The sequence below is a fragment of the Nicotiana tomentosiformis genome, chromosome 11, assembly GCF_000390325.3.
Source record: "Nicotiana tomentosiformis chromosome 11, ASM39032v3, whole genome shotgun sequence".
In the NCBI taxonomy this organism is placed as follows: Eukaryota; Viridiplantae; Streptophyta; class Magnoliopsida; order Solanales; family Solanaceae; genus Nicotiana; species Nicotiana tomentosiformis.
In genome coordinates, this window is record NC_090822.1 from 97,446,162 (window position 1) to 97,468,738 (window position 22,577).

At 40.5% G+C, this 22,577-nt stretch overlaps 1 protein-coding gene across 1 annotated transcript; it reads right to left on the bottom strand.

Annotated features, from left to right (window-relative positions):
* Nucleotides 1-5,590: 5,590 nt before the first annotated feature.
* LOC138901896 (uncharacterized) lies at nt 5,591-5,932 on the bottom strand. The gene has a single exon (XM_070189694.1). It carries the CDS (start codon nt 5,930-5,932, stop codon nt 5,591-5,593), a length of 342 nt encoding a protein of 113 aa, XP_070045795.1.
* Nucleotides 5,933-22,577: the final 16,645 nt, after the last annotated feature.

Genomic DNA, 22,577 nt, shown 5'->3' on the forward strand with positions numbered 1-22,577 from the left:
GAGAAATCTCTTGTGTAAGTATGAATTTTCCAAATAAATAAAGATAAAATCGTTAGGGATTAATGAGACATTTTAGCACATGGCACAAGTGTATACTGATTAAAGTATGAGACTAAGCAAAATCTAATCTAATTATGTACAAAAATTAATAATTTTTCCAACCAATTTTTGAGTTAGAACCGGTTCCTTTTAGGTGCTCTTAATCATCCCCAATTCTAACATGTTCCTTTTAAAGTGATCTCTACTTAGAGCTATTATGAAGATGTCAGCTATTTGCTTGTCAGTAGCACAAAATTCCACAGTAATCCAACCCTTTTCATAGTTGTCCCTAAAAAAATGATGCCTAACATCTATGTGCTTAGTTCTCTTATGATGAACCGGGTTCTTGGTCATACTAATTGTACTAGTGTTATAAAAAAAAGATGGGGTTACAACCTACATCAATTCCAAAGTCCATTAATTACTGTTTGATCCACAACAATTGAGCACAACATGAGGCAACACCAACATACTTAGCTTCAGCAGTAGATAAGGCCACCGAATTTTGCTTTTTTGGGCCAAAGCACAAGACATGAGCCAAGAAAGTGTACCATGCCTGAGGTGCTCTTTCTATCTACAAGAAAACATGCATAATCAGCATCAGCATATCACACTAAGTTGAAATTACTACCTTTTGGATACCATAGACAGAGGTCAGTGGTGCCTTTATGTATCTCAAGATCCTCTTGACAACATTCAAGTGAGACTCCTTTGGATTTTCCTGAAATCTAGCACAAAGGCATACACTAAAAACAATGTCAGGTCTACTAGCAGTGAGATATAACAAAGAGCCAATCATTCCCCTATACAACTTCTGATCAACAGATGGACCAGGTTCATCTACATCCAATTTTGTGGCTGTTGCTATATAAATGTCAATTTCTTTGGAATCTTCCATTTAAAACCTTTTAAACAACTCTTTCACATACTTCTGCTGATGGATCATAGTTCTATTTGAATTTTGTTTAATTTGCAAGCCTAAAAATAAATTAAGCTCACCCATCATACTCATTTCAAATTCACTCCCCATCAGTTTAGCAAATTCTTTACTTAACTTATCAGTAGTTTCTCCAAAGATTATATCATCAACAAATAACTGAACTACCAAGAGATCTTTACCTTTTTCTTTCAAGAATATAGTATTATCAATTTTACCTCTCATGTATCCATGTTCAAGCAAGAATTTTGATAATCTTTCATACCATGCTCTTGGAGCCTGCTTGAGACCACAAAGTGCCTTGTCAAACTTGTACACATGATCAGGACATTCCTTGCTTTTAAAGCCCGGAGGTTGCTTGACAAACACTTATTCCTTTAGATAGCCATAGAGGAAGGCACTCTTGAAATCCATGTGATGGAGAGTGAATTCCATATAAGTAGCAAAGTCTATAAGGAGTCTAATTGCCTCCAATCTTGCAACTGGAGCAAAAGTCTCATCATAGTCTATGCCCTCCTCTTGACTATATCCTTGAACCACCAATCTTTCCTTGTTCCTTGTAACTATTTCATCTTCGTCAAGTTTGTTTCTGAAGACCTATTTTGTGCCAATTACTGATCTGTCCTTGGGGCTTGGTACTAGATGCCAAACATGACTTCTCTCAAATTGGTTGAGTTCATCTTGCATTGCATTCACCCAGTCTGCATCCTGTAAAGCCTTAACAACATTTTTAGGTTCAATAAGAGATAAAAAAGCATCAAAAGCACAAAAATTCTTCAAAGAAGATTTGGTTTTGATTCCAGAGGTTGGGTCAGTAATTATGTTCTCAATGAGATGAGAACTTTGATACTTGTAAGGTTTCATAACCAGCTGGTTTCCCCTATATGTTCCTTCAATTTTTTGTTGCTGAGGAACGTTCCCTCGAGGTTTGAGGATCAATTCCCCCTGTCAAGTTGCCTTGGGTGGAAGGACTTGTTTCTTCCCATATTCCTTCCTCTGGTGCAGCTTCAGTCTGGGTTGTGGTTTTATTTGAGTTTCTTATCAGCCCAATTGCTTCATCATCATGTTCCTACCTCTCAGAAAGAATGTTAGTTTCATCAAAAAACACATGTACACTTTCTTCTACACACATAGTTCTTTTGTTATAAATCTTATAAGCTTTGCTATGTGATGAATATCCCAAGAATACTCCCTCATCACTTATGGGATCAAACTTACCTAGGGAATCTTTACCATTATTATGCACAAAGCACTTACATCCAAATGCCCTAAGATGGGATATGTTTGGCTTTCTTCTTTTAAGTAACTCATAGGGAGTCTTCTCAATGAGAGGTCTAGTCGTGCACCTATTTCTGATGTAGCATGCAGTATTCACAGCTTCTGCCTAGAAACTATGAGGCAATTTACTAGAAAGAAGCATAGTCCTAGCCATTTCTTCCAATGTCCTATTCTTTCTTTCAACTACTCCATTTTGTTGTGGAGTCCTAGGAGCAGAAAAAATATGATTTATTCCATGCTCATCACCAAATTCAGCAAATTTAGCATTCTCAAATTCAGTACCATGATCAGACCTAATTGATGCAGGTTGATTACCTAGTTGTTTCTGAGTTTTTCTAACAAAAGAAGTGAACATGTCAAATGCTTCATCTTTAGATGTTAAAAACAATGTCCAAGCAAACCTAGAGTAATCATCAACAAGAACCATAACATATCTCTTACCACCTCTGCTCAATGTTCTGATTGGTCCATAAAGATCCATATGGACCAGTTCCATCGTCCTGGTGGTGCTTACCACTTTCTTACTTTTGAAAGAGGAGTTTACATGCTTCCCCCTTGCACAAGCCTCACAAACTTTATCTTCCTTGAACTTAATGTTAGACAGCCCTATCACCAAGTCCTTGGAGACTAGTTTGTTGAGTTGACTTAGACTGGAATGTTCAAGTCTCTTTTGCCAAAGGAGGGGATCATTATCCAACACACTTAAGCAAGTGAGTTCATTATCTGAAAGTGTGGATAGATCTACAACATATATGTTGTTTACTCTCTTTCCCTGCAAAACTATCTTGTCAGTGGTAAGATTAATCACAAAGCATTTCGTAGAGGTGAATGCTACCATGTTACTTCTATCACACAATTGTGATACACTTATTAAACTGTAATTTAGTCCATCTATCAAGTAGACGTTCTCAATAGAGTGAGAATCAGTCTTACCTAACTTTCCAACCCCAATGATCTCACCTTTCTTCCTATTTCCAAAGGAGACATTATCTCCTTTCAGATCCTCAAGTGAAAGGAACGGGTTCTTGCTTCCTGTCATATGCTTTGAACAGCAAGGAAAGGAACGGGTTCTTGCTTCCTGTCATATGCTTTGAACAACCACTATCCATGTACTATATTTGGCTGCTCCCTTTCACTTGGACCTGCAAAAGGATAAGGGTGTTCATAAAAACCCAAAAAATCGAACCAAACCGAAAACCAAACCAAACCGACCAAAAAAATCGACACTTTTTAGGTTTGGTTTGGTTTTGGTTTTGAATTTTAAAAACTGATCAAATTTGATTTGGTTTTGGTTTTAATAAAAAAATAACCGGAAAAAACCGAACCAAACCGACTATAGAAGTATGTATTTAAATTTATTATTACACACATATATATATGTATATTTTTATATAAAGTTTCTAAAATTTTATGGTACATATTAGTCGTTTATATTTTTAGTCTAGTTTTTTGCTATTATAATAATCTAATTCTTTGCCTTTACATTCTAGTTTGATTGGTAGTTTTCTTTTGCTAAGTACAAGAATTTATTTCATGTAAAAAATAATCGATTTTTAATTGAGTACTTAAATTATTCATCACTAGTTGATTCAATTATCATCAATATATCTTGGTAAATGATAAATTTCTCAAAGAGCAATTGGTTTGATAGTGTTACGTTGAAAATGTAGTCTCCGAAATATGTGTTTGATAGTGTATGTTTCATATTTAAGAAAAAAATCGATAAACAACCTAAAAACCGACCAAAACCGACAAAAACCGAATCGATAAAAAACCGACTTAATTGGTTTGCCTTGGTTTCAATATTTGAAGAACCGACTTAGTTTGTTTGGTTTCTTTTTATGGAAAAACCGAACCAAACCGAACCATGAACACCCCTAGAAATCAGGGGTTAGTCTTAGGACTTGGGTCACTTTCTATAGGCAAAAGGATGAATCAAATTCTTTTTAGCCCAACTTGGTAGCCTATTCTTCCCTTGAACAAATTCTTTGTTTTTTTGACTTGACTTTTCTTTTGCAGTGCATTCACTTTTATAGTGACATGTTTTACCATAGTGTGTGCAAATCTTGTTCTCAGGAAGTGTGGGGTACTTGCTTTTGGGATCCCACTTAGGTGCCAAGTTCCCAAAGCCAAGTCCTCTTCTGTTGCTACTATGGTGTTCTTGTAGCCAAGAAAGTGCATCGGAGCACCTGTTCTATTTACAAGTTCTGTCTAGCTCATGCTTGATCTTGCTTAGATCCTCCTTTAGGATTCTTACATGCTCATCCCTTTTATACAACTCATCTTTCATTTTTCCTACGTTTTCTTCTAGAGTGAGTTGTGTGTGATCAGCTATCTTTTTACCTGTTCCTAATTTCAGTTTTAGATTTTCAGATCTAAGCCCTAGGACAGTTGAGTCAAGTGCATGAACCAGGTTCTTCAACACAATATTTTCACTTACAGTTTCTCTAACCCTAAGCTCCAGGTTTTTGTACTTAGCCTTCAAAATCACACATTATTTAGACAACTGTTCCTTTTCATTGTTTACATCCTCAAATTTATCAATTAGTTGTAGAAGTAAGTTAAATAACCTTTCTTTAGACACTAATTTAATTTTGCCTTTGAGATGAATTACACTTACCTCAGTTTCTCCAATGGCCATTAGTGCTTGTTCATCCTCACCATCATCATCTGAGCTTTCTCTCCAAGAAGCGACCGTAGCCTTGGTTGGTCCGTTGTTGTTTCTTTTCTTAGGTTGAACCTGTTCCTTCGTTCAGCTCTTTCCTTCTTCCATTCAACTTCCCATAGAGGACAGTTCTTGATGTGGTGATCAGTCTTTCCACACTTGTAGCAGCCATTATTGGTTTGCTTCTCAGGAGATTTTGACTTGCTATAGCTTCCACTTCTCGAAGAACCATTTCCTCTCCTCAGGTACTTCTTGAAGTCCTTGGTGATCATAGCCATTTCATCACCTTCTAGATTAGAACCTTTAGTTATTCTGAGTGCCAAGCTCCTTTCCTTCTTAGGTACATCCATTTTCATGGTTTGTCTCCTAAGTTCATAGGCAGTAAGATTTCCAATTAATTCATCCAGTGGGAGAGTAGCAATATTCTTTGATTTCTGAATGGCAGTAATTTTTCTCTTCCAAGTGATAGGCAAAACCCTTATCAGTATCTTCTCGACTCTATCTTCTTCAGGAATAATCCTTCCAAGAGATTTGAGCTCATTTGTTAGTGCAGTGAACCTTGTGTACATCTCTTGAATGGTTTCTCCTTCCTTTATAGCAAAGTTCTCATATTCAGAATACAATAGAGTTCCTATGTATCTCTTCACCTGAGGTGTTCCTTCATGATCCACTTACAGAGTGTCCCAAATTTCCTTAGCAGTGGTAAAACTTTGGATTCTGTTGTACTGATCTGGACCAAGTCCACAAACAAGCCATTTCTTGGCTTTAGAATTCTTCTCCCATTTCTTCAAGTCCTCAGTAGTGCAATACGCTCTTGTCTTTGGCACATCTACTCCTTCAACATTTTTCTTCAAGGTAGCCAGTGGACGATCGATGACAATGTCCCATAGCTCATAGTCCTCTCCTATAATGTGATCTCTCATCATGTTTTTCCACCAAGAGTAGTACTGGCCATTAAAGAGTGGTGGCCTAACAGTGGATTGTCCTTCCCAGTTTCCAGGTGGTGCACTCATATTAATCTTCTCCTAAGGTGTAAGCCTCTTCAAGGAGAACCCGCTCTAATACCAATTGATGTTTTATACTTCAATGCCACACAGGGGGGTTGATTTGTGTGATGTCTAATTTTTGCGTGCACTGATTATAGAAGGACCTAGTTCTTATGTGGCATAAATCTGTACTGGGTAGTTGATAATGCATGCTCTATAGGATTGTGTTAGTAAGATTTCATGTTTATACCATTGTTATCATATCGATTTGTACAAGTAATTGCAAAATTTGAGTGCCAATTAACCGTCGATTCGTCAATTTTGAATTTTGCGGCCGCACGTGATTTTGTACGGTCCACAGTTTTGTGTTTTGAACAACCTAGTGAAGGCAAGTGCTTCTTAGGCTGCACTTTAATTGTGTGGACCGCAGAAATTGAAGAGAGGCCGCACTTAAGTCCATCTGAGGTCTACTTCTTGAGACCTATATGTCCATTTGAGCCTCTGAAGTTTGCTTGTCAGAAGAGCGGTCGCACTTGCAATTGTGCGGTGCGCACTTCCTGTCTGCGGCCGCACATCAAAAATGTGTGGACCGTAATTCCCTAATCCTTCATCATGATTGTTTATGTCGTAAACCCGCCATGTCCACAATGTTCTCCTTTGCCTACATAAGTACTGAATGTGTTGAATGATGACTTGCAACTAACAATCCTCTTTGCCTTAATACAGACGATGGTTCAATCGTGCGGCCGCAGCGAAACTACAAAAGGAAAAGGTGATTCTTCTAGGGGTCGAGGTAGAGGTACCTTGACTCTCAGCTAGCCAAAGTCCATCAGGAAGAAGACCACTGCAGGCAGAGGGAGGGGTGCAAACCTCTCCGAGTCTAGCTCTTACGTTCCGTCTAGGGACACTTCTAAGGGCAACTCTGTTTCTATTCCGGAAGAGCAGGAAGTTGCACAGTCTAGGCTGTAGGGGCGATTTGAGCTCATATATGAGGTCTCTTCATCTCACAGCACTTCTGAGGGTTCGAAAAGTGCCATCCAGACTTCTTAGCCAGCAACGGCTCCAGACACAGATGCACAAGCTATACAGGATATCCCTGATAATGGCAAAGGGGGAGATGGCACATCCATTGGTGTGGAGAGATAAAAGAAGAAGGAGATATGGTAGGATATATTTGTTAGCTTGGCTGCCTTCACTGACCTCCGAATGTTGTGGCCTACGAAATCTTTGACCCTTGAGAGGTAGTTTATATTGAAGGATCTCGAGACATACAACCCTGCAGTGCTGAGACAATTTTGCAGCAATGAAGGGTTGGATATTGTTCACTAAGAGAGTTGTTGATGCCAAAGAGTACCTTGTCCGTGAGTTCTACGCCAACATTCTTCACATCAAGAAAGGGACAAAAGTGATTAAAGTACGCAACCTCAAGGTGAGGTTTGATCAGTATATGCTAAATGCGTACTTGAGGTTTGAGGACTTGGAGCCGAAAGAGTACTTAGAGAAGTGTGCGATGAAAGAAGAAGTTCGACCATGGCTAGATGAGGTCTTACCACCACCAGGGCCACCACCACCATGGATCATTGTTGGGGTTCCTATCCACCAGAGCACATTGAGTTTTGAGGCGAAGGGATGGCAGACTTTTTTATGTAGCAGACTTGATCTGTGCCAGAATGAAACCTATATGTCGATTTCACGGGCTGTTCTCGTGGCTTCTATCATGCCCAGGTACCCAATTAATGTGGGTGCCGTTATGTCGGGCAACATTTCATTGGTATCACAATAGACCAATACGATCTACCCTTATCCCAACACTATCACAGAGTACCATAGTGATGCAAAGGTAGAGTCGAGATCTTATGACACAAAGGTGAAGCCAATGAAGCCGTTTGACTGGTACTCATTGATGGATTAGACCAACCCTAAGAAGAGAGCGCAACCTTCTACCACTATAGGCCAGTCTGATCAACCGGCAGTGGTAGTTTCTGAGACAACTGACATTCCATCTACCTATGTTGAGCCCTCTTCCAGTGCTTCTGCTATGCCTCCACCACCATCGTCAAATCCTACCACATCTTCCAGGGCAGCCCCTGCTTCAGCTCCGAGGCCGGTGCCCATGCCTACAGCTCTATTATTTGCTCTTCGAGTCTCCCAAACTTTGGCAAGTCTTGACAACTCGATGCAGACAACTACTTCAAAGCTGTCTGAGATATCTAGTATTGTTGCAGTGTAGCCATCTACACAGGCACCATATGTCTCCACTGATCTTGATGTGAAGTTGAAAAAGATTCTAGACAACCAAAAGATGATCATGGACACTCTGATACAGCACATGTCGGTTATTGAGGAGTTGGCCAAGGAAGTGAAGAAGATAAGGAAGCCCCAAGAAAGCAAGAGATCAGTTGATAAGCTTAGGAAGGAGGTGACGAGACTTGTGACAGCTGGGATTTGCCATTTGACATATTACTTGACCCAGACCGGTCCTCCCCAGATCCATCTGCACCATCTGCACCGGTTGCACCTGCTGGCCAGTCTGATGAGCCATGCCTTGCTGTCGACACTGCTGAGGTGGTGCGTGCAATGATTGCCACTCCTGCCATGCCCAGATATGATGATGATGAGATACAATTAGTTAACCCAACAGGAGATGATGCTGCTGGGGACACTGAGATGTCCAAGGATGCGTAGGGAGTTATTCTTTGGCCTCTCTCTTTTCACTCTTATTATTTTATATTTTTTGTAGTAGTATGGATAATAAGCCTTTAGTTTTCTTAACACCACGGTTCTTTCCAAATGTATTTTTGTGTGAACCGGGTGACTCGCCCCGACGATGGATGGCATGACAACCTTCTTAAGGGAATGCGTCTGTTTGTGTTTAGGTAATAATAATAGTAAGACTAATGAATAAAAGGCTTAATCAGGTCTTTCTTGAAAAAGAGTTATTCATGCTTAATGTGATACCAACACATTCAACTACGAGCTTATGGCTCGAAACAAGGTTTTTGAAAGAAAATAGCTCTAGTTAGTGACTTTGAGATTCTTGAGTTGAATTAGTAATCATCGAGTGGTTTATTGGACCATAGTGATCTTTAACTTGACTGTGGTTATTTTAGGCTCTCGACTCTATCCTCTTTTATGGTCCAGTTGTGTGAGGGGAGAGGCTATTCGTTGCTAGTCCAAGTACCCGTGCAAATGGTCTAGAACTTGCCCCGAAAGTGTTTAAGGCGAAATCCTAAGTTTTTCTTGGTTTGGGAAATGATTGTAAGCTTTCCTTGGTCCGTTTGAGATTTCTTTTGCCAACCAATATTGTTATACCTATTCACCCCCATTTGAGCCTTTAGCCTTTCTCATTTGATAAGCATGATATAAGCATTTACTCGTTTTCTTATGATCCTCTCTTGGCACCCGGACCTTCCTTAACACTTTTGTGAAATAAGTGGCTTAAAGCATAAGTTTGGGGGGAGAGTTGAGGAATTTTAAAGAGGTATCAAGGCACCAAAAAGAGAAAAGAAACGATCTCTATGAAAAGAGAAGGTAAGAAAAGAAAAAGAACAAAAAGAAAATGTAAGAAAAAAAATAAAAGGAAGGGTTGTTTGAATCAAAAAGAGGTAACTATCCCTAACATGTACACAAAGGGAGAAAATGAATGAAATGAGAAAGAAAGAGTGATGTCAAGTCTCTCTAACCCCTAATAAAAAGAGAATGCCTCTAAGAATTGGTAAATGAGAGCCAAGAAACGAAAATGTGGAGTGCTTAAGGAAGGGTGTAACCACTTACCCATATGGTATCCTACCCCAATCCAAAAGCCTTCATTACAACCCAAAAGAAGTCCTACTTGATTTCAAACCGAGTGAGCTTACATTAGTGGTGATCTACATAGGGGCAAGCTTATGGTACTTGAAGTTGTGCTTGTGACATTCTTTTATGAGAGAAGAGTGAATCTTTCATTGATCTAAAGATTAAGTGCTAACTTTTGAAGTGCGTTTGGAAAATGTAAGGTAGATGAGGAAGAGTTTGGAGTCCACCATAATCTACATGACAGAACAAGAGTCCTTGATGAGTAAAGTCAATTCTTGAAGCTCAAATGTCACATTAGAACTATAGGTGCATAAGATGTGATTTGTCACCTTGTTGAGAATGCATGAGTAGTGTGAGTCATTGTTGGTCCCAACTGAGTATGAATGGTTCACCATTGACTCTCTAAAATGACCTTTCACTCTAAGGAGGTGGGAACTAATCTATTTACTTGAGAACAAGCAAAAACTTAAGTTTGGGGGAGTTAGATAAGTGTGGAATTTAATCACTTACTAGTACATTTTTACTTTAGTTCTAGTCTGAAAGTGTTGATTTATATTCCCAAAACTAATGAAAGTGTGCAAATTACAGGAATATTGGAGAATTGGACTCTAATGAAGAAATCTAACTCAAAAGAGTATTCTGGCTCTTAAGGCAAGAAGGAGCGCAGCAGGCCAAAAGTACGGTCCGCATAAGTATTTCTGCAGCCATAGAAGAAAGCGCGGACTGCACTCTGCGGTCGCAGAACTAGTATTGAAGCTCAGAAGTCGATTGAAGAGACGTGCAAACCGCACATAATTTGTGTGGTCGTAGAATATGGTCGCACTGACAAGAATTCAAAATTTTTCAAAGAGTGTGCAAAACGACCAAGACTGAAGCCTTGCCAGAAGTGCGGATCGCACATGGAATTATGCGGCCGCAGAACCTCCCAAATGGCATTTTTGTCAGCAAATTTTGGGCTAATATAAATAGTCGGGAATCACTTTTTTAGGTCAAGTTTTGTAGTTTTTTAAGTAGTAGCCGTTGTAGTTTACCTTTGTGACCAATTTGGGTTTAAAACACAATAGTTTATCTTTCTAATTTTATATTATGGCTTTAATTAGTGTTTCTTCTTTGTTTTCTTCTATTTCTATTATGAGTAGCTAGATTTACTAGGGTTGTGACCCAATCCTAGTGTGTAAACCTTATGGGTAATTAATCTAATGCTTGTTTATGATTGGGTATTTGTTATTTAGCCTCGTTTATGCTTTAATTTTAAAATTAATGGCTGCAAACATTGATTCATGCCTTTTTGACTTGGTCTTTACTTGAGAAGAGAGACTTTGTCTAGGAAAACTTGGCTAACAAGAAATTGGGCTAGTTAAGGTTTTGACTAGTCTAATTAAAGGGTTCAAACATGAGATAGGGAAAACCCAACTTGAGCTCATATCAACTATTTGGTTTGATACTCATTTGGGATTGAGAAAGCCAAATTGGGCAAAATCACTCTATGACCTAGAGGTATTGAGTGGGTATTTTAGAGTTGAGAGCTATAATACACCCCAATTACTAAAATAAGTGGTATTATAATTAACCCATTTGGCTAGCACCTAGGCGAAGGTTACATCCCTAGTCCTTTTACCTATTTGAAAACAACCGAAAATAATTAATTAATTTCTAGTTTCAATTCTCCAGTTAATCATTGATAGTATAGCTTATAGAAGTAATTTTCAAAACCAACTTGTTTGGAAGCATATTTAAGCTATTTCTTCTTCACGCATCAAGTGTGCACTCTAACACCCACACTTAGCTCTGAGGAAATTAACCCCGACTCATAGTTTGGTACTATTCTTCCAACGACCTCTTCCACTCATTGTTGAGTGTGGATTGGGAGTGGATCACCTTCCTTCTTAGTATATTTTACGTCACTGCCTCGTTAAAAACATTGCCAAAAAACCATGATCGAGACAAAAACTGGACGAAGGTAAAAAGAGTGTGGCACATACTTTCAGTACCGGCAAGGATCTTTAGCAATAATACCTTTTGAGGTGAGTCACGTTCTAGTTGCTCTACAATTTGACTCCATCCTGATTTTTCAGTTAATACGATCCTTTACCAATTATAGATGAGACCCGGTAAGGTCCTTCCCGCGTTGATCCCAACTTCCCAGTGTTAACTTCCCGAATGCTTTGAGTAACCCTCATCACAACTAAATCTCCAAATTTGAAATAATGAAGATTCACTCTTCGGTTGTAATACCTATCCAGCCTTTGCTTTTGAGCCACCATCCTCACGTATGCCAGATCTCGGTGTTCCTCCAGTAAATCTAACTTGACCAACAATGCTTCATTGTTCGCTTCTTCATTTGCTCGGGAAAACCTCAAGGTCGGCTCCCCCACTTCCACCGATATCAAAGCCACCAAACCATATATGAGCGAAAAGGGTGTTTCACTCGTGCTCGACTTTGCAGTGGTCCGGTATGCCCATAGCGCTCCTGGGATCTTATCTGGTCACTTTCCTTAGGCATCTTCTAACTTTGTTTTAAGGTTTTGAAGAATTACCTTGTTGTTTGACTTCGCATATTCGTTTGCGCTCGAGTGATACAGAGAAGACGTAATCCATTTGATCTTTAGTCCTTCCAGAAACTTTGTGACCTTAGAACCTACGAACTGTGGCCGGTTGTCACAAGCAATCTCCTTTGATATTCCAAATCGGAAGATTATGTGGTCCCATATGAAGCCAACCACTTCTCGTTCTCCAAATTTTTGGTAAGCACATTCTTCAATCGATTTATTAAAATAATCAATTAAAACTAAAAGAAATCTTACCTTCCCGAGCCCTTGCGGTAAGGGACCGACAATGTCCATCCCCCATCTCATAAATGGCCACGGAGACACCACTGAATGCAAAGGTTTTGCTTGTTGGTGCACTAACCGTGCATGATGTTGACATATGCAGCAGCTTTGTACGAATGCCTATGCATCATATTCCATCCCGGGACAATAATAGATAGCCCTGACTAACTTAAGAACTAACGAGTCTGCCTCGGAGTGGTTTCCGCAGACTCCTTCGTGGACTTCTCTCGTCACATAGTCCACATATGAGGCCCCTAGGTACCGAGCCAATGGTGTTTAGAACGATCTCCTATATAAATGTCCATCAACGAGGCAATAACGAGCCGCTTTGGTTCGCAGTGCCCGGGACGCTTTTGGGTCTTCTGGTAATTTACCATGTCTAAGATATTTAATAAACTCATTCCGCCAGTCCGAAATTAAGTTGGTTGAATTTACTTTACAGTAAATGTCCACATCAACACCGAATGCAGCAATTAGATGATCGTACTGGAATCAGATCCTTTCATCTCTGTGGATGACCCTAAATTAGCCAAAGCATTTGCTTCCATATTTTTCTCCCTTGGAATGTGGACTCTTGATCATTCTCTGAATCGTGCAAGTAATGCTTGAACCTTGTTCAAGTACCGTTGCATGCGCTCCTCCTTTTTGTCAAAACCCCCATGCACTTGGTTTACCACTAGCTGGGAGTTGCATTTTATCTCGATGACCTCAGAACCCAGTCCCCGAGCTAGCTCAAGTTTTGTAACTAAAACTTCATACTCGGCTTCATTGTTAGTTAACGGTACAGTTCTAATGGCCTGTCTTAGGGTTCCCCCTAAGGGGTGATTAGAACTACTCTGAGACCGGACTTACGTCGGAGGCTCCATCCGTAAACAAGGTCCAAACTATGGGTGTTTAACGGGCGGGCTGGGATGGGCTGGACATAAAAACAAACCAGCCCATCCGTTAAATGTTGCGGGCTGTTAGAGGGATGTACTTTTTTGGGGTTTTTTTGTCCGTCCGGGATCGGACTTAGCGGGCTGGATCGGGCCATGGAATGTTTTTTTTAAAAGTAAATTTTATTTTTCTTATTCAATGTTATTGATACTTAAGTGTTTGCAAACTTTTAAGGATTAGAATTAAACTTTGAAGTTTAAAGTTTTAAATTTGAAATTTGAATTTTATAATTTTAAAATTGAAATTTGAAAGTAAGTGGCTACAAAAAATTATTTAATAAGACCAATAGGCAATATGTAAGGATCAAGCTCCGAAGATTTTTATTTGATATTTTTATTGAATAATATATAATACTTCAAATTAAGTTGCAAGTTCTTTTTTGATTTTGTTATTTTTGAACTTCCAAATTAAAAGTTTACAACAATTATAAAAAAAAAGAAATAGTACATCACATGCTTTGCATCATTTTTGTAAGTTCATCCATGTCAACATGAGGTTCTTGGTTTCCGACATTGGTTGAATCAGAACCATAAACCATTATATCTCGAATTTCTTGGTCCTCCGCTTCATCTACCTCGTCACGCCCTTGATTTTGTCATTCTCATATTATCCAATCTCAAAAGCACACTAGAATTTCCAAAGCGTTACTACCCAATGTGTAATGACCCAACCGGTCATTTTAACTTTTAGAATCCCGTTCCCTAAAATAAAACTTCCCGTATGTGCTTGTAGTGATTTATGACTTGCGGGGATGGTTGGTTCGGGATTTGGAAGTGTTTGGGGTGAAATCGGAATACTTGGTTCCTTAAGTTGGCCTTAAAGTGCTAAGTTTGACTTCGGTCAACATTTTGAGAAAACGACCCCGGAATAGAATTTTGATGATTCCAACATCTCTGTATGGTGATTTTGGACTTAGGAGCATGTTCGGAATTTTATTTGGAAGTTCGTAGTTAAATTAGGCTTGAAATGGCTAAAAACAAGAATTTAAGTTTGAAAGTTTGACTGATGAGTTGACTTTTTAATACCGGAGTCGGAATCCAGTTCCGAAAATTTTCATAGCCCCGTTATGTAATTTATGACTTGTGTGTAAAATTTGAGGTTAATCGGAGTTGATTTGATAGGTTCCGACATCGAATGTAGAAGTTGAAAACTCTTAGTTTCATTAAGCTTGAATTGGGGTAAGATTCATGGTTTTAGCGTTGTTTGATGTGATTTAGAGGTTCGACTAAGTTCGTATGATGTTTTAGGACTTGTTGGTATATTTGGTTGAGGTCCCGAGGGCCTCGGGTGAGTTTCGGATGATTAACGGATCAAAAGTTGGACTTAAAAAGCTGCTGCAATTTTCCCTTCTGCTCTATATTCTGGGCTGTGATCGAGCCCCAGATATCGATCCCATGATCGAGGCTTGAGTCAAAGCCAGGGACGAGCCTCAGTATCAAAGCCATGATCGAAGGCAAGGCTCGAGGGCCATGATCGAAGGCAAGGCTCGAGGGCCAGGATCAAGACCCAAGATCTAACTTGATCGAGGCCATGACCATGTCCCAGACTCGAGGCCTTGTCGAGGCCATGACCAGCTCTCAAGATCGAGCTCCCAAGATCGAGCTCCCATGATCGAGCTCTCAAAATCGAGCTCCCGAGATCGAGCTCCTTGATCGAACTGGACAGAGCTGTAAGTTATAAAAACAGAGGACATTCGTCCCATTTGCCATTTTTGACGAACTTGAGCTTGAGCAGAGGCGACTTTTGACAGATTTTCAAGGGAAAAACATTGGGGGTAAGTGATTCTAACTCGGATTTGGTCTACATATACAAGTATATCATTGTTTTCACCATAAATTAGTGTTTTGAGATTTAAATTTGGGAAATATTTAGAAATCTCATAGAAATGAATTTTTGAGATTTCGGTATCGATTCAGAGTTAGATTTGAGTGAAACTGGTATGGTTGGACTCGTAATTGAATGGGTTGTCGGATTTTGTAACTTTTGCCTGATTCCGAGATGTGGGCCCCACAAACGAATTTTTAATCAATTTCGGGATTTTTATTTAAAATGTAGTATTTTCTTATAGAATTGATTCCTTATAATTTTTAGTGATTGTATTGAATTATTTTTGATAGATTCAAGCCAGACAGAGTTTGATAATCGTGGAAAAGGACTTATAGTGGATTAAATTGGAGCAAGATGAGGTAAGTCTCTTGTCTAATCTTGTGAGGGGGAAATTACCTCATAGGTGGTTAAAATTAAATAATTGTTACTAATTGTGGGGGGTTACGTATGCACGAGGTGATGAGAGTCCGTGCGTAGCTACTATTAATGCTAAAGTCCGGGTAGTTTAGGACTCAAAGCATGAATTACTTGTGTAAATAGTATTCTTTTATTAATTAATATTAATTGATATATATGAATATATTGTGAATTGTTAGATTAAGATATTAAAGGATGGAAATCTCATTGGCTTGATTTCTGTTTAAATCAATTAATTGTTAAAAGAAATTGTTCTCCTCCCGAATTTATCTTATAATAAATATACTCTCCTTCGAGAGGCACATAAGAAAAATGTTCTCCTTTCTTGTGGAGCGGGCCGAAGGCCTCGGCAGGATAGATGCATCTATGGATTGCGTCGCACGTCCCTCGGCAGTGTACACGACACTCTTGATCGGGCCGTACGTCCTCGTTAGAAATCGTGCTTAATAATAATAACTACACGATACTTTGGTAATTTATTTCAACTCGTGAAACTAATTAATAAATTGGAAAATATTTGGAATTTAATAAATTATTATTCTTGCTTGTTAAGGAATTAATTGTTACTTCTGTAAATGAGACTTAATTGATAAATTGGAAATTATTTGAATTGAAGGAATTTAATTAATATATTGAGAATTGTTACATTTGAAGGAATTTGATTATTTCTGTTGATTAAATAAATTATTATAAATTCTGTAAATCATGTTGATTTAAATATCCTAGTTTTATTTCAGTTATTATTATTGACCCATAGTGAGTGTCAAAGTCGGCTATCTCGTCTCTACCACTTCGAGATTAGGCTTGATACTTAATGGGTACACGTTGTTTACGCACTCATACTACACTTGCTGCACTTTTTGTGCAGGATCTGAGGCATGTACTAGTGGAGGACCTATCATCACATAACCACGTCATTCCCGGGCATAATGGTGAGCTGCCTTTCTGAGCCGTTCTGCATCTACCAGTGTCTCTTCTTATATTTACATTCTGTCTATTTCATTTCAGACAGTAATTTGAGTTTTGTATAATCTACTAGATGCTCATTCACTTGTGACACTAGGTCTTGGCACACACATTGGTAGAGTTTGTGTTTATATTCTCTTGGTTTTAAATTTTATCAATGTATGCTTAATTTATTAGTTGGCTTGCCTAGCTGTAGTGTTGGGCGCCATCACGACCTATAGGTAAAATTGGGTCGTGACAACATGGTATCAGAGCACTAGGTTCACGTAGGTCTCACAAGTTATGAGCAGACCTAATAGAGTCTTGCGGATCGGTACAGAGACGTCTGTACTTATCTTCGAGAGGCTATAGGGTGTTAGGAAATTACCTTTCTTCACATTCCATCGTGCAATTAATGTAGCACTAAAAATAATCCTTCTCTTATTTTCTCACAGATGGTGAGAACGCGCTCGAATGAAGTTCCAGACCAGGGAAGAGCTACTCCCCCAGCTGCTAGAGGTCGAGGTAGAGGCCGAGGGAGGGCTCCAGCCCGTGGTAGAGGGCGAGGACGTCCCAGGACTATTCCGGCTATGCCGCCAGTAGATCCAGCAGAGAATCCCATTATTGAGGAGCAGGGTGAGGTGCCTGTGGTAGAGCCAGCTCCGGTAGACTTCACATCTGCACCGGGATTTCAGGATGTCATGGGTCGTATGATGCGATTCATGGACAATATGACTCAAGCCGGTTTATTTCCGGCAGACCCAGCCACATCTCAGGCGGGCAGGGGAGCACAAACCCCTACCACGCAGGCTCATGGACAGGCAACTGCTGTATATCAAACCCAGGGTGCACTACCCGTGGGTAGAGCCCAGCCAATGACAGCAGCTACACCTGAGCCCAGGCCAGCTGTAGCCACCGATCCTCAGAAACTATTGGACAGATGGACTAGATTTCATCCTCCTATCTTCGGGGGTGAGCGACATGAGGATCCACATGATTTCATTGATCGTTGCAAGAATAGACTATACAACATAAGGATATTGGAATCCCATGGGGTTGATTTCGCTACTTTTCAGCTAGAGGGTAGAGCCCGTAGATGGTGATAGTCTTATGCTCTTGGCAGACCAGCAGATTCTCCTCCCATGACTTGGGACAGGTTCACCCGTATCTTCTTGGACATGTATATTCCACCCTCATAGAGGGAAGAGTTGCGGTTTCAGTTTGAGCAGCTCCAGCAGGGTCAGATGTCAGTGACTGATTATGAGGCGAGGTTTTCTAAATTATCTCGCCATGCACTAATGATACTCCCTACTGAGGCGGAGAGAGTGCGAAGGTTTGTAGCCGGTTTACATACTGGTATTCAGGACACTATGGCTCGAGAGGTCGAGATGGGTACTTCTTATGAGCGAGTTATGGAGATAGCCCGGAGGATTAAGGGTGTACGTCAGCGGAACCGAGAGCAGATTATGAGAGATAAGCGGTTCAGGTACTCTGGAGAGTTCAGAGGTGCTCCGTCCGAGGGCAGAGGTCAGTTCGTGAGGGGGCAGTCCAGCAGACCCCCATATCCAGCACCACCACCTCCTCGAGGTGCTCCAGTGCGACCTTATCTCAGTGATATTCCAGAGAATATTTACCGCCCACCAACTATTCAGGGTCCTCCCAGTGGGTATTCACGTCCCCAGGGCCAGACACTTAGTCAACAGCCCATCGCACCGAAGAGTTGTTACGAGTGCGGTATCCCAGTCACATGCGGAGGTTTTGCCCCAGGCTTCGGGGTAGACCAGTACAGCAGGGTCAGCAGCCTATGCTTACCGGACCAGTTGCTCCACCAGTAGTCCGACCACCCAGAGGTGGAGGACAGGTGGGTAGGGGTCATCCTAGAGGTGGAGGTCAGCTAGGCGGAGGCCAGACAGTTGGTGCTCCAGTTCGGTTCTATGATTTTCTGGCTAGACCAGATGTAGAGGCCTCAGATGCCGTGATTACATGTATTATTTCTGTTTATGGCAAAGATGCCTCATTATTATTTTATCCAGGATCTACGTATTCATAGGTGTCATCTCTATTTGCTCCATTCCTAGGTATTTCTCGTGAGTCCTTGAGTACTCCTGTTTATGTGTCTACTTCTGTGGGCGATTCTGTTGTTGTGAACCGGATCTACCGGTCCCATATTATTACATTCTGTGGTTATGAAACTAGAGCAGATCTCCTATTGCTTGAGATGACTGATTTTAAAATTATTCTGGGCATGGACTAGTTATCTCCATATCATGCTATTCTAGATTGTCATGCCAAGACTGTTACCTTGGCTATTCCAGCATTGCCTAAGCTGGAGTGGAAGAGTTCTCCTGTTAGTTCATTTAATCGAGTTATTTCTTTTATAAAGGATCAACACATGGTTGAGAATGGTTGTTTGGCTTATCTAGACTATGTTCAGGATACTATTGTAGAGACTCCGGCTATTGATTTAGTGCCTGTAGTTCGGAAGTTCCCCGATGTATTTCCGTCAGATCTTCCAGGTATGCCACTTGATCGTGATATTGATTTCTGTATTGACTTGGCTTCAGATACCCAGCCTATAACTATCCCACCGTATCGCATGGTTCCGAAAGAATTAAAAGAACAACTTGAAGAGTTACTAGCCAAAGGGTTTGTCAGACCGAGTGTATCGCCTTGGGGTGCACCAGTATTATTTGTGAAAATGAAGGATGGAACAATGCGGATGTGTATTGATTATCGCCAATTGAACAAAGTCACTATTAAGAACAAGTACCCGTTGTCGCGTATTGATGATCTATTTGACCAGTTGCAGGGTGCTAGGGTATTCTCTAAGATTGACTTGAGGTCGGGGTACCATCAGTTGAAGATTCGGGATTCGGATGTTCCGAAGACTGCTTTTCGGACTAGATATTGTCATTATGAGTTTCTGGTGATATCCTTCGGTTTAACTAATGCCCCGACAACGTTTATGGATCTGATGAACAAGGTATTCATGCCATATATTGATTCATTTGTCATTGTATTCATTGATGACATCTTAATCTATTCGCGCAGTAAGGAGGAACATAAGCAACATATGAGAGTGGTGCTTCAGACATTGCGGGAACAAAAGCTATATGCTAAGTTCTCTAAGTGTGAGTTTTGGATAGAGTTTGTAGCATTTTTGGGACATATTGTATCGGGAGAAGGTATTAAAATTGATCCCAAAAAGATTGAGGCAGTTCAAAATTGGCATCGTCCCACTCCAGCGACTAAGATCAAGAGTTTTCTGGGTTTAACAGGTTATTATTGTCGGTTCGTGGAAGGTTTTTCATCTATTGCAGCACCTTTGACCAAATTAACCCAGAAGGGTGTTCAGTTCCGATGATTGTGAGTCAAACTTTCACAAGCTCAAGACAGCACTGACTACAACACCCGTGTTAGTGTTACCATCTGGTTCGGGAATATATACAGTGTATTGCGATGCGTCACGCGTTGGCTTGGGTTGTGTATTGATGCAGGAAAGGCGAGTTATTGCATATGCTTCACGTCAGCTAAAGCCCCACGAGAAGAATTATCCAGTATATGATTTGGAGTTAGCTGCGATTGTTCACGCTCTAAAGATTTGGAGGCATTATCTTTATGGGATGTCTTGTGAAGTTTACACTGATCATCACAGTTTGCAGCATTTGTTCAAGCAGATGGATCTAAATTTGAGGCAGCGCAGATGGCTGGAGTTACTATAAGATTATGATATTACTATCTTGTATCATCCGGGCAAAGCAAATGTGGTTGCAGATGCCTTGAGCAGGAAGCCAGAGAGTATGGGTAGTTTGGCTTTCATTTCAGCAGAGGAAAGGCCATTAGCCTTGGATATTCAGTCCTTGGATAACAAACTTGTAAGGCTGGATATTTCAGAGCCCAACCGAGTTCTTGCATATGTGGTGGCCCAATCTTCACTATTTGAGCATATCAAGGTTCGCCAGTATGATGACCCATACTTGATGGTTCTTCGTGAAACGGTACTACGAGGTGGTGCCAAGGAAGTTACTATTAGAGCGGATGGTGTTCTACGACTCCAGGATCGTCTATATATTCCTAATGTGGATGGACTGGGGAAAAAGATCCTGGAAGAGGCACATAGTTCTCGGTATTCTATTCATCCAGGTGCTACTAAGATGTATCGTGACTTGAGGCAACATTATTGGTGGCGACGATTGAAAAAGGACATAGTTGAGTATGTATCTAGGTGTCTAAATTGCCAACAAGTTAAATATGAGTACCAGAGGCTAGGTGGCCTACTTTAGCAGATGACTATACCAGAGTGGAAATGGGAATGAATTACTATGGACTTTGTAGTTGGGTTTCCGCAGACCTTGAGGAAGTTTGATGTAGTTTGGGTGTTTGTTGATAGGTCGACCAAGTCGGCATATTTTATTCCTATTGTAACTACGTATACTTCCGAGAGGTTGGCCTAGATTTATATTCAGGAGATAGTTCGGTTGCACGATGTGCCAATTTCCATCATATCAGATAGAGGCCCTCAGTTTACTTCACATTTCTGGAGAGCAGTACAGAGTGAGTTGGGGACCCGTGTAGAGCTCAGCACAGCCTTTCATCCGCAGACCGATGGACAGTCAGAGAGGACAATTCAGATTTTGGAGGATATGCTCAGGGCATGTGTGATTGACTTTGGAGGTCAGTGGGATCGTTTCCTGCCTTTGGCCGAGTTTGCTTATAATAACAGTTACCAATCCAGCATCGAGATGGCTCCATTTGAGGCTTTATATGGTCGGCGATGTCGTTCACCTATCGGATGGTTTGAGCCAGGTGAGGCTAAGTTATATGGTACTGATTTGGTAAGGGATGCCTTGGAAAAGGTAAAGTTGATTCAGGAGCAACTTCGTACAGCACAGTCCAGACAAAAGAGTTACGCGGATCAGAAAGTGCGTGATATATCATTTATGGTAGTTGAAAAAGTTCTTTTGAAGGTTTCGCCGATGAAGGGAATTATGAGATTCGGGAAGAAGGGAAAGTTGAACCCAAGGTTTATAGGCCCATTTGAGGTGTTGAAACGAGTTGGGGAGGTTGCGTATGAGCTTGCATTGCCTCCCAGCCTATCGGGAGTTCATCCGTTTTTACACGTATCTATGCTCCGGAAGTATCATGCCGACCTATCACATGTGTTAGACTTTAGCACAGTTCAACTAGATAATAGCTTGGGTTATGAAGAGGAGCCAATTGCCATTGTTGATAAACAGGTTTTCCAGTTGAGGTCCAAGAGGATTTCTGCAGTTAAAGTCTAGTGGAGGGGCCAACCAGTCAAGGAAGCGACTTGGGAGGCTGAGGAAGACATGCGGAGAAGATATCCACACTTATTCAGCACTCTAGGTACAATTCTAAACCCGTTCGAGGACGAACGTTTGTTTAAGAGGTGGAGAATGTAATGACCCAACCGGTCATTTTAACTTTTAGAACCCCGTTCCCTAAAATAAAACTTCTCATATGTGCTTGTAATGATTTATGACTTGCGGGGATGGTTGGTTCGGGATTTGGAAGTGTTTGGGGTGAAACCGGAACACTTGGTTCCTTAAGTTGGACTTAAAGTGCTAAGTTTGACTTCGGTCAACATTTTGAGAAAACGACACCGGAATAGAATTTTGATGATTCCAACAGCTCCGTATGGTGATTTTGGACTTAGGAGAGTGTTCGGAATTTTATTTGGAAGTTCGTAGTTAAATTAGGCTTGAAATGGCTAAAAACAAGAATTTAAGTTTGGTAGTTTGACCGATGAGTTGACTTTTTGATACCGGAGTCGGAATTCAGTTCTGAAAATTTTTATAGCCCCGTTATGTAATTTATGACTTGTGTATAAAATTTGAGGTCAATCGGAGTTGATTTGATAGGTTTCGACATCGAATGTAGAAGTTGAAAACTCTTAGTTT